The sequence below is a fragment of the Saccostrea echinata genome, unplaced genomic scaffold (genome assembly GCF_033153115.1).
Source record: "Saccostrea echinata isolate AGI-Se365-2 ecotype Australia unplaced genomic scaffold, CSIRO_AGI_Sech_v1 ptg000054l, whole genome shotgun sequence".
NCBI classification, from domain to species: domain Eukaryota; kingdom Metazoa; phylum Mollusca; class Bivalvia; order Ostreida; family Ostreidae; genus Saccostrea; species Saccostrea echinata.
The window spans coordinates 21656276-21673106 of record NW_026889803.1 but is presented as its reverse complement, the minus strand read 5'-3'; the positions used below and the strand labels follow the sequence as shown (position 1 = coordinate 21673106).

Sequence of the window (16831 nt, the reverse complement as noted above, 5' to 3'; positions counted from 1 at the left end):
GTTTTGTGTCTGTATTTTGATAGAGAGGGGACAAGTGCACAATGTTTGTTTATCTTGGCTAATTGACTGAGACATTCCTGACTACAGATAATTAGGTATGATCTGTGAACTACCTAGTGTTTAAAGGTCTTATGAAACAATGTCCTGAACATTTTATGACGTTGTATACAGAAATGAGTTCATCTGAGCTACTTTAATAAGCCTGAAATTACATTTTGGATTTTTTATGCAAGTTAGCGGCAGTAGAGTCAATAAAAATTACTTGACCACGAACATGAACTTAAACTAACACGGCTTATCTCCCTTTGATTACGATGTCAGTAAGACCCAGTCGCTACATTCAGTACTTACATTTCTACAACCGATCATGTCTTTTGCAGCTTAATTTTAAGAAATATCAATATCATGGCTAGAACTTTGCATAAATATAAAAAGTTCAAACAAGTTAGTATTTGTCTTTTAACATCCTATTGCATATTTGCAAGGTTTTTGTATGTTTTATCCCTGTAATTTATTGTCGTCCCTCAAACTTCAATTGACAAAGAGAGGTGGTCTGTATTCAAGTAAGTGAATATAAGCACTGTCATACACATCCAGAAAATGTAAGTGATATCCAGCATCTGAAGCAAGTTTTAGAGTGTTCATCCTGTGATGCATCATTCATGCAAGTTTGGTTCAGATAGCCCTTATAGTTTACTTTAACCTGGTCACTCATATGAAAAATGAAGGTCAGATACAGCATCCGAAGCAAGTCCAGTAGTGTGCATCCTTAGTTTGGTCAACATAGGACTTATAGTTACTTGGAAATGAGACTGCTCCAACAACTTTAACCTGGTCACTCATCTGGAAAATGTAGGTCAGATCCAGCTTTCAAAGCAAGTCCAGTAGTGTGCATCCTTAGCTGTATCATCCATGCAAGTTTGGTCAACATAGGACTTGTAGTTACTTGGAAATGAGACCTGCTCCAAAACATTTAACCTGTCCACTCATCCGGAAAATGTAGGTCAGATCCAGCATCTGAAGCAAGTCCAGTAGAGTGCATCCATGGAAGTTTGGTCAATATAGGGCTTTTAGTTACTTGGAAATGAGATCTGCTCAAAAATCTTTAACCTGGACACTCATCCGGAAAATGCAGGTCAGATCCAGCATCCGAAGCAAGTTCAGTAGTGTGATCCTTAGATGTATCATCCATGCAAGTTTGGTCAAAATAGGGCTTATAATTACTTGGAAATGAGACCTACTCCAAAAACTTTAACCCGCTCAAGAACTTTAACCTGCACCAAAAACATTAACCTGGTCATTCTTTAGCTGAAATTGCAGCATCTGAAACCTTGACTGGTACAATGAAACACACTAGAAGCATCCTCCATGCATCTCTGATTAATATAGGGCACAGATGTACTTGAAAAGAAAACAGCACCAACTAGAACTGTCCAAAACAGACAAATACCCCCACTTGGTTTTTCAGAGAAGATGTGAGAGGTGTTCACAATTTGCTTAAACATTTAGAGTGAAAATTTAATTACTCATCATATTTTTTTAGTGAATGAAACTAAGGTGCAGCCTAAAAAAACATCAATACTAATAATTACAGTGTTTTTTTTTTTTTATTACATTGAAAAAATAGTTTGCAACTATCTGTCATCTTTGTGAGACATGACACTCTGCAAATTGATAGTTGAAAAAAAAAATCATAATTAATTATACAGAATCAAATTGGTCTTAATACCTTTATATCAAACTCATTTTCAAAATAAAAGGCTGGTTCCAGTAACTATGTATTTTGACAGACATAAATTACAATTAAGAGACTTAGACAACAGAGATCTTTATTTCTTTCTGCCCAATTCCCAGGAGATATAGATAAGACCTGCTTGATCAGAGATGCCCTAACAGCTTAATTCCCAAACTGAACTCATTAATTAATCTTTAACTGGATGCATGTTCACTCATTACTCCCAAGGGACAAAAGGATTTACACTACTGTGGAATCATTTAATTTCGTGGGGGTCAATGTTCGTGGGCAAGCAAAATTTTATTGGTTCATGGGGATGTAATTTCGTGGGCAGCTCATTTATTTGGTAGATTTAATTAATCAGTACGTTGACAAAATAATTGTTCGTGGGGATGTAAATTCGTGGGTAAGGGTTACCCACGAAATCCATGAACATTGATCCCCCAGAAACAATGATGATTCCATAGTATCTGCTGTGTAATGTAAAATCTGTTTTTAATACTTTGTGATTTTTTTTTAGTTCTAATGAGTAGTTTTAAGCTGTAGTTTACATTTTTGAATAGATGTTCTAGATTCTATGTCTCAAACCTTAGACATGAACCCAAAATGACTAAGTCAATAAAAATGAAAAAAAACACCTGTAAAATGCAGAAAAATTATCAAATAATGTTGAAAATACCAGGTGCACATCTTCATATGGTAAATAATAAGTGTACAAATTTTCATACAATTCTATGCAATAGTCTCTGGGAACAAATCCGGACAAAACCTCATAATAAAAATGAAAAAAAAAAAAACCTGTAAAATGCAAAAAAATTATCCAATCATGATGAATATACCAGGTGCACACCTTCATATGGCGAATAATTAGTGTACAAATTTTCAGACAAATCCTTGCAACAGTTTCCAAGAAATGGTTCGGACAAAATCTCGTCTACAGACAGACGCACGGACATGCTGATTCCAATATACCCCCATAAACTTCGTTTGCGGGGGGTATAAAAACTTTAATCTGGGACACCGACGGTATTACATAAGTTCCCCCAACTTCATTGAGGTGAGCTAAAAAAGGAATGGCACTCACATACACGCGTCGAACAACAAATATGCTAAACCATCTCAGACTGAAATTTAACTCTGAAACAAACGATATGTAAAGGACATTCCCCAAAACAGCCAACTAACATGGGATGTTTTAGTAGATATCATGTGTTTGTATTTATAAATAAAGTTCATATGCAGTGCATCTGTGTTTTATATATACCTGTATACTTCAAATTATAAGATAAATATGAATAACGACGTAACATATATTACAGTTACTATATAGTACATTTACTGCCAACACGGATGTTTAGAGGTCAAAAGAAAAACCATCCGAGTAACTGAGTACTCGATCAGAATAGTAAGAGAGTAACCAGTTACTAAAAATCATCCAATTTGACAACACTAGTTATTAGAACAATTAATAGCTCTCAATTCAATTCAATTTATTCACTCAAACCACTAAAGTTCTATGTACTATACACTAAGTTCTATGTACAATATACAAAGACAATATAAAAGATATATGTGAAATAGCGGGAATACATACAAGTTAGATAAACAAATAATTATGGAGGACAGACTTGTTCATATATTTTAGATATGTAATTACACAATTTAATTGAAACACTGAAGTCAGCAGTTGACAATAATTCTGAAAATTTGTTAAAATTTGGTCTATTACAGTACATGTATTTTTTTAGTATATGCTTTTTCTGGCATTCTGAAAAAAACTGACATTCTAGAATATAATAACACTCATCTGCTATTTGTTCCTTACCAAAAATTATTACAAAGTCTATCTTTTGGGGAATTTCACACCATCTCCCAGTCTCAACTGGGAGGCAATGACTTGCAGTTCTAAATTAAATTAAAATTGTTCTAAATTTTTTAGGTACCTAGTATATTTAAATATTTTTCACATCCAAATTCTGTTTTGAAGATACCATATGTATGACCTTTGGACAAATCGTGCATATCACTTTGCCATTTCTGTATATACTGATCTTTGAGATGTCCAACTATACTTTTTTTAAACCATTCAATATTCATAAAATCTTGTTCATTCCATACATTTGAGCATCCACAAAGATCAAGAATATTTTTAATACAAGAAATCCATTTGGATTCTTTTGACTTCCTGTACAAAACTGCTTCAATAAATATTTGACTGCCGTCATGAGAAAAGGGCCCTTATCTTTTGACGTCACAATGCGCAGAAAACGACGTCAAAGTCGCGGCATTGTAAACACGGAAGTAAATTTTATCGACTGCGTTTCGTGTACATGAAATAATATTGGATTTCCAGGTTTAACAAAAAAATGTCAAATTATATGAAATTGGATGCGGATATTTTTAATAAATAGAATTATTACTATTTAGTACATGTATTTATTCATAGTTTTGTCTATGTATTTAACTTGTCAACTTGATATCACAAAATTAATCTAAACGCGACATTGAGCGCGTCGTTAGGTTCAGCGATTTATAGCGAATCTCTATTGATTATGCCTGGCTAAAGATACCGTATATCTGTTTTCTAAGCAAATTTGCAAATGCTTAAATTTGACTCATATTAAATAGTCTTAATATTAAAAGTTATTCTACATACATGCATATACATGTATATATTTTTTCAGAGAGAGAGAGAGATCACTGCACATATAACGTTACGCTATCTTGTCAAGTGCTCCTTTCTATGAAAAAAAATCTTATAAAATGTATTTATTTAAGTTTTTTCGATTTTTATCCATAGTTAATCACTTTGATATGCACAACAAGACCAGCTCAGAGTGTAGCTTCGAAATGTGTGTGTGGGTCGGGGTGGGGTGGGGTGGGGGGTAATTGACAAGCAACAAAAGAAAAAACAGAAAAATCCGCATAAAAAGGCAACCGTTAAAAGTTCAAACTAAAAAAAGAGAACCCATCTTCGTTTGGATATAGATATTGGTAACATGGGAGATTGGAACCCTACGACAACAACAAATTGGGAGGGGGGGGGGGGGGGGCGGCCCTTACATGTATATAAATAATTCTATACTCAGTTAACAGCAAGGGAATATGTTTAGGGGAAGAAACGAAGGAGGGCGTGCAAAGAAATTTTTGTTAAAAAATTGAAATAATCAAATAAGTACATAAAAAATTTATAGTCTCTGATAATATATACTTTCGTATCAATTTTCTTAAGCTGTTCAGCTTGAAATAGAACTTGCAATTTGTTTTGGAATTTAATATAGCTAATATGAACTTTTTCCAAAAACATTACACTCAATGTTGAAGAAAATAAGAATTACATCGACAGTAATATTATGTTTGAAAATATGTATGAAACAGAAGAAGCAATAGATTTGGCTGTAAAGAAAGTATGAATTTTTTTAAATGTTGATATGGCGACATCTTTTGAGAATAAATCACTGACAGAAGAAAATGTACTATTAACAAGTGGTTATGGATGTCATATTCTGATGTTAAGAAAATGTTCAAAATCATCAACAACATTAACATATCAATCGTAAAAAAAAAATAAAACAAAACAAACAAAGACTATCAAGAAATTTACTTTATGGGAAAGATGAAAAATAAAAGCACCGGTAATATTTCAATCGGAAAAAATATCATTCATGCAAAAATTTGATGACCATGAAATATGTTAGGAAGCTTTTGGGGGGGGTGTTTTGTTTTTGTTTTTGGTTTTTTTTGGAGTTTTTTTTACTGACGATTGAATTCATGTATGCAATTATTTAGTCATGTTTCCTTATTGAAATCTTGGTGGTCGAGTCTCAACGCTGATATATATCTTGATTCCCTGGATATCTCGACATTTTCTTAAAGTTCTGTTGATGCCGGTGTGGGATACTGAAGTTTATACCTGTGCAAGACTTTAATGAAAATGATTAAACAAACACACACACACAACTTTCTGCCTTAAAAAAAGATTATATTCCAGTCGTGTGGTAACAGACAAAAATACAAGTCATGTTCTATAATTTCCAAATTCCAAGAAAGTGATATTTTTAAAATAATAACTAGGGCAAATGGCTTGCCTGTTTTACCTTTAGCTTCAGTGACAAAAACAAATACTTTGCCTATGAAGAAACTCAAGTTAGAGCGGTAGAGTTTCAAACATTCAAGGAGATATTGTTTACCTGCATCGCCTCATTACAAAAAAGTATAAACGTGTATTGAATGTATTATTTAATTATTGCTTAAGACGTACATTTCATTGCATCGAAATATGAAAAGCTTATAGATGTCAGGTTAGAGCTGATGTCACGGAGGAAGAGGATGATCTTAATTGCGTAAGTCTCGCAGAAATTCAGTTTCAATTTCAAATAGATTTCGTCAAAATGTATTTCATTTCGCTTAGAAAAGTCCAGCTCCGTAAAGTGTGCATGTATAAAAAGATCCAAGAGCAGTACAACCCGTTCTTTTATTAAGAACTTTCCGTAAAATTTGAGTTGGAAGCCTGACAATTGTCGTAAAGATTAACTTGAAATAACATGAGTGATTAATATCTGACGAGATTTTATCAATTCCAGAAATCCAGAAAGGTAATTATTTCAGATCGAGTGCAATGTTTTAAGGAATTTTATTTTTCCTAGGATTGAAATGTCGAGCTTTAATAAGCTTAGATCTGACACATGACTGCCGGTTATATTTCTATTCCAGCACGTGAGAATTACTATCTGGCAATATGATTGCCAATTGCCAATTCATTCCGACATTAGGAATCATTTTTACAGAAACCAATTTTCATAATGTATTTTTTTTAGATTACAGTAGAGGCCCTTTTAAGAAATGATGTATGATTGGTGTGGCCAAGTGATACAGCAGTATTTAGCGTAGAGAGCACAGGCGGTTCAAAATCAATCAATCAATCAATTAAAAGAAAAAAAATTAGGTACAAAAGCATTTATAACCACTTTTGATAAAGTGTGATTTAACTGGAAAAAAATATAAGATGTTGACAAAAAGATTCAATCTTCATGTACTAAATAAAATTTCATAAGACAAGTCCTTTAGCTTTGACAACATTATGTGCCTCTTTTTTATGTTTCTACTCCATAACTAAGACAGGTAAAGAAATTGAATTGCATGAACAATTGAAACTTATCAAAACTTTTTAGCTAAGTTTAAAAAAAAAAAAAAATAAAAACAAGCATTCTGAGAGTATTGCATTAGCAATACTAGTCCCCTACCGGCAAGTGAAATCTGGTTCCCGTTAAGAATTGAAAATGTCATAATTCCGTCAAAAATCAATGAAGCGGAGCGAAATGCAAACTTGATCTATAACTAATCAAGGTAAAGTCACATACCAAAAATCAGCTCAATATCTGAAAGCATTTAGAAGAAAATTGCGGAAAACCCTTAAAAATTGAAAAGGCCATAATTCCGTCCAAAATCAATGAAGCAGAACGAAATGCAAACATCAAGATACACTCACATACCAAAAATCAGCTCAATATCTGCAAGCGTTTAGGAAAAAACTGCGGAAAACCAAGTGGGACAGACTGACAGACAGACAGAGGGACAGACAGACAGACGGACGGACAGACTCAGAGGAAACCTATAGTCCCCTCCGGTTTCACCGGTTGGGGACTAATAAAATTATGTTGGAAGTAGAAAACAGATTTGTTTTTTTCCTTTGTTTAAGATCTTTATGAACGGAATATTTTTTTTTTTTTATCAAAAACAAGTTTACACATATCATGGCATTTCTGAATTTATTTCCCATTAGCATTCATCGGTGATACAAAAAAAAATATTTGGGGTGATATCCCCTCGATCATAAAAATGGAAATAGTAATGCACACACACACACACGCGCGCGTGTGTGTGTGTGTTGGGGGAGGGTAGAGTTAATGCGTGTTTATAGCTAAAAGTTATATTTTTTATATCAGGATCGATGTGAACTTTAGCGAGGGTGTCCCGCTTTCTGTGCGGTGCCTTTGTTTTGATTGGATCTCTCCTTTATCTATGGGACATATGTGTATTTTTTTAATGTTTTAATGTTACAAGTGCTTTATATTTTATAAATTGAGCTAGAGCATTCAATGTAAAAAGAATAACATGCGAGGAATTGTACAGGTATTATTTTTTCGACTGAAAATAAACAGTTCCTAGATCCTGTTTAGACACCCCTCCCCCTCCTTTTACTAAATTACTGGATCTGCCGCTAAAACAGTATGAACTAAGGTGACTTTCCCTAGGAATGATTGTATACTAATAGATTGGAAGAAGAATTAAATCAAATAATTCTCAAGTTTTTATGTGTCCAAACAATTAAGGTTATTTATTTTAACTAACTTTAAGAATGTTTGGAAACTCAGTTTGACGCATGCGACGTTATCACGTTTTCAGTGAGTAACGTCAACGTTATTTTTGAAGCGCCTTACTAAAATGCTCATAGAATATTGAAAAAATGAGATATTTTCAAAAGTTACGTATATTTGTATTCAGAACGAGTCAGGCTATCAAAATTTACCAAAAAGTCAATTTGTGAAATTTTGACCTTAAGGGCCCTTTTCTCATGACGGCAGTCATTTATATATAACACATACAATCTTATTTTCAGGACTTATCAGTAATTTTGCTTCATGGGCTATCATTCTTAAATATACTGTTAATATTATACAAAATGACCTGTTTCTCCATAAACCATATAGCTTGGGGTACTACTTTTCAGATTAAATATATATATTTAAAAATTTTTACATAAACATGTTCAATTTCATAAAACCCCATATCTCACATCCATACAAAAGTACTGGTGTAACATTATTATCAAACAAATCAAGCTGACAATCTACTGGTAGGCTTGCTCACTTTAATGTTTTTTTTTTGTCTTGAAAAAGATCCTGACCGGGAAAATAAATTTTTAATAGATAGACCTTTTGAACAAATCAGAATTTTAGTTTTATCCACACTGACATTCAATTTCTATTGTATACAGTATAAATGAAACTCATTAAAAGCATGTTGAAAACCCTCTGCAGACTCAGACATAATAACTGTATCGTCAGCATAGAACAAAATAAATAGTTTCAAATAAAGTAAGAATTGATTTTCTACAGTACTTGAAATGCTTAGATTAGATGAAAGTCCATGCACAGTTTTGTTGGTGAGAAATTCTTCTATATCATTAATATACATAGAAAACAGGAGAGGTGATAAATTTTCTCCTTAGCGTACACCAATATTACAGTTGTAAAATTCAGATATAAGACCATTCATAGTCACTAGGGACTTAACTCCATTATACATATTTTTTATAAATGTAAAACATTTACCACTTTAGTCATTTTTCAACAATTTGTACCAAAGCCCATTTCTCCACACCATATCGAATGCCTGTTTAAAGTCAATAAAAGTGCAAAAAATTTCTTTTTGAAAGAAAAACATTTATTCCTACAAAGAATGTAATTGCTGCTATTTTCCATAAAGGCACAATTACCTGTTTATTACTAAGAGTTCTAATTTAATTAATTTTTGAAAGAAAACAGGAATATCTAAATGTGTACTGCCATTGTGTGGGCAGTTCAAATACATGTACTTCTAAATTATAACAAAATATCTAATAATTTCTGCCATAAAAGTCAATGAATATGAAAGTTCAGATCCAAAGTCAAAAGAAATAATTCCTTAAAGCATTTCATTGTGGAAACCATGTCTCCACCTTCTTGGTAGAGAAATCCCTCATTTAAACATTTACTGAGTATGTTAGGTCTAAAGTATGAAATTAAACCAGAAAAAAAACCTTAATAGAATCTGCACAGAAACTGAACAAAATAAACACATTCAAACTTCAGTGGAAATATGGTGGATATCATCAACATTACCAAATAATATTTAAAATACTGTAAAATCCCTATTAGCCACCCCGGGTGCTTAGAAAATTGCGAAAAGGGGGCGGTTATTTTGGTATTCTCGTTATAACATTTAATGTCATATTTTAACTTCAAGAAATCTTTCGAAAAAAAAAATAAATTCAGAGAAGCACTAAATATTTCTCTTACTTTTCTTCACCATAAGATAACCCATCCAAATTATGCTTAATGATTTATTTTTCCACCGAAAAAAATTAGAGAATACACAAGGAGCACAAATTTTGTAGGTAACTTTCACTTTCTAAGAATTAATCTTTCACTCTCAGGAATTCTTTACATACGAGTTATCCAATGACCAAGTTTCATTTTCACTTTCTTCAAATTATGGCGGACTTTCAATATGATTCTAGATATTTTTAATCACAGTTCAGGGGGGGCCCTTATTTCCCGACAATTGAAAAAGGCCTAGGGAGGCGCTTATAGGGGCAGGGCCGTTTAACAGGGATTTTACAGTATTTTTCTGTTTTGATATTTGAGGCGAAGATCGATTAGTAATTGATTACATCTTCTAAAGTAATCAATTACAATTGATTACAGGACAGAAATGATTGTAATCAATTAATAATCGATTACACAAAATTCATTTAAGTAATCGATTACATTTTTAAGTAATCTGCCCATGTCTGCTTAAGATAAAACAAGAAGCCCAAGGGCCTTACCTATCACAAGTGTAAAATACAACACTTTAAAGAATCCACTGAAGAATGAAATAAAACAAATAAACTGAGAGATGATGATATGTTGCCCCAAAGGCCATGTTTGCTTTACCAGGGACAGAGAAGATTTTTTTTTTAAATATATAAATTTTTACTAGGCAATCAACAGAGCCCCATCCTAGCACCAGAACCACTGACCCAGGGGTCATGAATTTCAAATTTTGGTGGAGGCACTCTGGCTTGTCATATAACTATGTACTTAGTTTTTCTACTAAATACCCAGGAAAAAAAAGAAAATATGCATTTTCACTATTTTATTAATAGAGCCCCACCCTTACACTAGAAACTCTGGGGCCATGAATTTTACAATGTCAGAAGAAGCATCCTTGCTTATCATAACTATGTATTTACATGCTTGCTAAACACCCAGGAACATAGAAGATTTTTAAATTATTCATGCATTTTCACTAAACATTGAAAAGAGCCACAGACTAACACCATAACCCTTAACTCTGAGGAAATGAATTTTATAACTTTAAAAGAAGCACTCTTGTTCATCATCCACTTAGTTTGTTTGCTAATATCTAAGAACAAAGAAGAAGATTTTTGAAGAATATATTAGTATGAATTTTCACTACATAATCAAAAGAGCCCCAACCAAACACAAGAATCCCTGATCCAGGGGCCATGAATTTCAATTTTGGAAGGACTCTGGCTTATTTAACTATGCATTAAGTTTATCTGCTAAAACCTAAGAAAAGAAAATCATTCTTTAAAGAAAATATGTATTATCACTATTTTATCAATAGAAACCCACCCTTACACAAGAACCCCTGACTCTATACATGGTCATGAATTTCACAATCTTGCTCATCATAATCATGTTTTTAGTATGTTTGCTATACACTCAGGGGCAGAGAAGAATTTTTTTAAAGAATTTATGCATTTTACTGCAAGATCAACAGGGCTTTGTCCTAACTCAGAACCCCTGACCCAGGGGCAGTGAATTTGGAAGAGGCACCCTTGCTTACCATAATCAAGCACATTGTCAAAGGAAAGGTCAAGGTAAAAAAATGTTGATGCATTTGAAGAGCTTTCATTAATATGTATCTGCATTTGAAGTTTGATAAAAAAAATATCTTGAATAGTTTCTTTGAAACTGAGTTTAACACAAAGTGTGATGGAAGGACAGATGAAAAAACAGAGGGATGGAAAGATGGAAGGACAACTGGACAGAAGGATGGAAAAACAGAAGGATGGAAGATGGACAGATGATGGAACCACATATGCCCCAGCCATATTCATGGTGGGGCATAAAAAAGTAATTTGGCAGAATTTTACACTGGCAAATCATGAATAAAGGTTGTTGCGAACAAGAGTTGGTTTACAGTATCTATTTCTTAGTTTCTCTTACTTTTTTGTGAAATTGCAGCTTCTGGATCAACAGGCGACAGTAATTTTCTATTGATTTGCCATATCCCTCCCTTAAATGACCCTAAAAATTAAAATTTACATTATTTTATATACATAAACTGTCAATACATAATCATTCTTAAATAAATTTAAAATGCTTTAATTTCTTTTTCTCTTAAATACAAAACAGGGATGTCAACATGCAATATACCTAATTAAAATTTCAATACATAAGGCTTTAATTTACATAATATAAAAAACTTTACCTACTGTACTAAATATGCTATCATATAAAATACACCTTAATTAATTTGAAAAAAAAAATGTTTAAAATCCCTTTTTTTAATAGAATGCAGTAAATTGTATAATTACCCAGAGTTTTCCCAAGTCACCGAGATGACTGCAGTATTTAAATGAATCCACTACGACCTGGAAAAATAAAATCACTGAATACAGTAAAACGGCCTATAGAAAAGTGCCATGGAAGAGATCTGATTTGCTTCATTAAAAACAATATTTGTTATATTCCATAAGTTTACAAATTGATCTAAGCCCACATGGAATTAAAATAACTTCCCCATAAGTGTGGATTCATTATAAGCAAGTTCACTATAAGCATGTTCTACTGTACTTAGAGAGTTCAGGGGTTGACAAATAGATTTTCAAGTACTTGCCCATGGGCGAGTACATGGTCAAAATTCTGAAATACCTGAAATTTTACTTGCCCCACCATAAACTATGAAAAGTAAAAAGACAACAGAAAAAAGATTATTACAAGTGTCAATTTCCACTTAAAACTTTTTTGTCTTGAAAAAGTCAATTGGCCTCGGGCAAGTGGTTAAAAAAAATTCACTTGCCCATCCCCAAAATTCACTAGTCTTGTGCGTCGGGCAATGGGATTTGTCTGTCCCTGGAGTTCCATCTCTTTCAACATGAATATGTTAATACAATAATGTATAATTATTGATATTATGTTTACTGTGTAATTCAATAAATCTGATTGGTTTGCTTGCTATCACATGCAAAATTATATTTTACGATATTGACTCGTTACCAAAAATAACTTAGGGAAAAACCAATGATGTGTTTATAATGGTGAAAAGTCTTTAAAACTTATAAATTCCTATATAATGATTTGTTTTTCTCTTTCTTTTCCAAAGAAAATAATATAACAAATGTAGCCCTTTGATTCGGTCAAACCATAGGTATATCGACTTCACAAAAAGCATATCAACTTGGCACTTCATGCTCAGTCAATATGCTTTTCTGTGAAGTCAATATATCTATGGATCGACCTCATAAAAGGGGTATATTTGTATATTATTATGTAGTCTTTATATAGTCCCTATATAATCTATACAAAAGAAATGGTTTATGACTACAAAAGTTTGTTAATGAAAATGTTGTCATCATGTCTTACTTATTGGAATACAGACTAAACAATAAAACACTTATAGACTCTTTTGGTGGTACATATTGTTTGATATTCACCAGATAATATCAATATCGACCAAGGCTAAGCATCAGTCAATATCAATATTTACCAAGGCAAAGCATCGGTCAATATTGATATTTTTCTGGTGAATATCAAACCATATTCACCACCAAGAGTCCATTATTATAAAATGTCTTCAAAATTTTAAAGAACAATGAGCTGCAATGCTTTACTCAGCTACTGCTAAATGGAATGACATAACATACTGAAAAGTGTATATCATTGGGGAAGGGTATAAAGTACTAGTTGAAGGGTTGTGGATGTGAATTATTAGTGTGGATGGTGGTGATGATGACTTATTTAACTTAGATATATTCAAACATCTATTGAACACTCAGCTGCAGCAAATGTTAAAAGTTACCACAATGGTAAGGTGACCCTTAAGTAAAGGATCATTTTTTTCGTAAAAATTTTGTTCCACTTTTTGTCAGTTTTGTGTTTAATAATATAATATCATAGAAAATCAATGTGTACACTAGACATCTTTTCAACAAAGCAGGTGCTGGAAAACATTTTTGATAGATGAATGAAAAAATTTGGCGATCAAGCATTCACAACCATACTAAGGCTTAAAAGCAACTACTTTAGGATTTCTAAACAGTTGATTATTGATGTTTTAGATGAGTTTTTAATTTCATGTTTTGATCCTAATGAAAAATGATTGTGCAAACATTTGTTTTGGAAAACCCTATTTGTTTTTTTTTGGTATCATAATAATTTATAATAATTTGCAGGTTGTACTTTATTAGCATACATATCAATATTTTGCCAATCTCTCTAAGTTTGAGTTTATCGTCCTGCTAGGTCATTTCCTGTACAACTACTGTTACACAGTAAAACAAGAGGCCCATGGGCCACATCGCTCACCTGAGTAACTTTGGCCATGCTGTTCTTTACCAGATTTCCCCCTTTTAATATACCTATTGTGGCCCCACCCTACCCCCGGGGGTCATGATTTGAACAATTTAGATTCTACACTACCCCAGGATGCTTCCATATATAAGTTTCAGCTTTTCTGGCCCAGTGGTTCTTGAGAAGAAGATTTTTTAAGATTTTTCTTATATATTTCAATGTAAAACTTGGATTCCCTATTGTGGCCCCGCCCTACCCCCAGGGGTCATGATTTGAACAATTTAGAATCTACACTACCCCAGGATGCTTCCATGTAAGTTTCAGCTTTTCTGGCCCAGTGGTTCTTGAGAAGAAGATTTTTTAAGATTTTTCTTATATATTTCAATGTAAAACTTGGATTCCCTATTATGGCCCCGCCCTACCCCCGGGGGTCATGATTTGAACTATTTAGAATCTACACTACCCCAGGATGCTTCCATATAAGTTTCAGCTTTTCTGGCCCAGTGGTTCTTGAGAAGAAGAATTTTAAAAGATTTTTCTTATTAATTTCAATGTACAACTTGGACTCCCTCTTGTGGCCCCGCCCTACCCCCGGGGGTCATGATTTGAACAATTTAAAATCTACACTACCGCAGGATGCTTCCACATAAGTTTCAGCTTTTCTGGCCCAGTGGTTCTTGAGAAGAAGATTTTTAAAGATTTTTCCTATATATTTCTATGTAAAACATTGATTCCACATTGTGGCCCCGCCCTACCCCCGGGGGTCATGATTTGAACAATTTAGAATCTACACTACCCCAGGATGCTTCCATATAAGTTTCAGCTTTACTGGCCCTGTGGTTCTTGAGAAGAAGATTTTTTAATGACCCCACCCTATTTTTGTCTTCTCTTGATTATCTCCCCTTGTGAGGGGACTTGGCCCTTCATTTTAACAATTTAAATTTCCCTTCACCCAAGGATGCTTTGTACCAAGTTTGGTCAAAATTGGCCTAGTGGTTCTTGAGAAGAAGTCAAAAATGTGAAAAGTTTACAGACGGACGGACAGACAGACAGACGGACAGACAGACGGACAGACAGACAGACAGACAGATGGACGGACGACGGACAAAATGTGATCAGAAAAGCTCACTTGAGCCTTCGTCTCAGGTGAGCTAAAAACTATTAAAAAAATAATAATAATAAAAAATTTAAATATATTTATATTACTAAAACTCTATCAAATATAAGATTTCTTACTTCTGTGCATGTGGTTGAAAAAATTCAAAAAGATAGGATATTAAGGTTTATAATGACAGAAAAACAGAATGACAGATGGTCAAACAAGATAAGAACCAATATGCCTCCCATTGTTTGATCTCAGGGCATAAAAATTACAGTTAAGCATATGTAATGCTAAATATAAACTGTGAAATCATTAAACATGAAAAAGCTTGAAAATGGATTTGTGGAAATGTTTGTACAGCTGAACCTCGGTATCTCAAACACGGATATCTCGAAAACCACTGATACGTCGAAGTGATTTGGAAGTCCCAGCCACCATTTTCTTATTGTGTTTTACCCTCAGTATCTCGAACGCTGGGATATCTAGAAGTTTTTTCTCGGTCACATCGAGTTTGAGATAATGAGGTTTGACTGTATATACACAATCTCATCTTTCAGTTAGACTAATGTAATTTGCAATTTAGTGATTGCAGCATGCTCGCTTGTTGAAAACTGAGTAAAACTAACATTCACCCCTAAAAACATCTCTTTTCCAAAAAAAAAAATCCTCTTATAAATGTGATCTTTTACAAGATAGTCTATGTAATAACTGTGAAAAAATCATTGCATTGAGTTTGCATATTCCAGAGCACACAAATACCAACTTATTTCTTTTGAGAATATTTGTTGTTCACTTAAACTCACATTAGAGTGCCCCTCTCTGAGTAGCTTGTGAAGCACATGACAGAATTTCCAGCACACTATGGGATTGCCTTGGACTGGAAGTCTAGTTGCAATGTGCCAGAACATACTGGCTCCATTTTCTGTGAATGTTCCAAGAATGGCAACTAATAAATTGTTAAGAATTCAAACATATTAATTGCTAATAAAGGAATAATGAAAAAGAGAGAACTTCAAGGGTTTTAAACATTTCTATTCACCACTCAGAATAATATTGAACATGAGGTCCAAGCACTACAATGCTCATCTGAGTCATAATTCTTTTCTGAAAAAATGTACAAGTAAATTTTTCTGACAAAAATGAATACGTACAAGTAAATGTTAACACTTATTGTAATCATCAAATTAAATTTCATTATTTCAACAAATTTTAAACATGTACATACATGTAAATATACTAGGGATGTCAACGAGATACCCGACTGAACGGTCTAGCATCGAATACTAAAATTGGTACTCGGTTACTCGGATGTTTTTTCTTTCATATTTCAAAGTGCACAAGTGATTTCTCCCATTGATATACCATAAATAGTCCCTATTTTTATAAATAAAAATATTTAACATGACTGTTCATTTGCTTGATGTTAAAAAATTCTTCCTTATTTAAAGCATCATTATATCAGGAAAAAAAATCTGTCATTGCAACACATACTTTGACACAAATTCTTTTTAGTGCATGTTCATCATTACATTAATACAATACTCTCTGACATTACTTTAAAGTGCTTTTCTCATGCACCTATCAGATACAAATGCAAGTACAGGGTGTTTCAGAAAATATGCAACCATTTTGATTGGTTACAATTTA

At 33.1% G+C, this 16831-nt stretch overlaps 1 protein-coding gene across 1 annotated transcript in view; it reads right to left on the bottom strand.

The window, feature by feature from the left end:
- The window catches only part of LOC133171934 (huntingtin-interacting protein 1-like), a 126990-nt gene that overhangs the window by 101773 nt on the left and 8386 nt on the right, over positions 1 to 16831 (bottom strand). Inside the window, exons 3-5 of the mRNA XM_061306727.1 lie at positions 15988 to 16130; positions 12108 to 12164; positions 11737 to 11817 (exon numbers count right to left, since the gene is read on the bottom strand). Of these exons, the coding sequence (XP_061162711.1) occupies positions 11737 to 11817; positions 12108 to 12164; positions 15988 to 16130 (281 nt within the window). The remainder of the gene's footprint in view (positions 1 to 11736; positions 11818 to 12107; positions 12165 to 15987; positions 16131 to 16831) is intronic.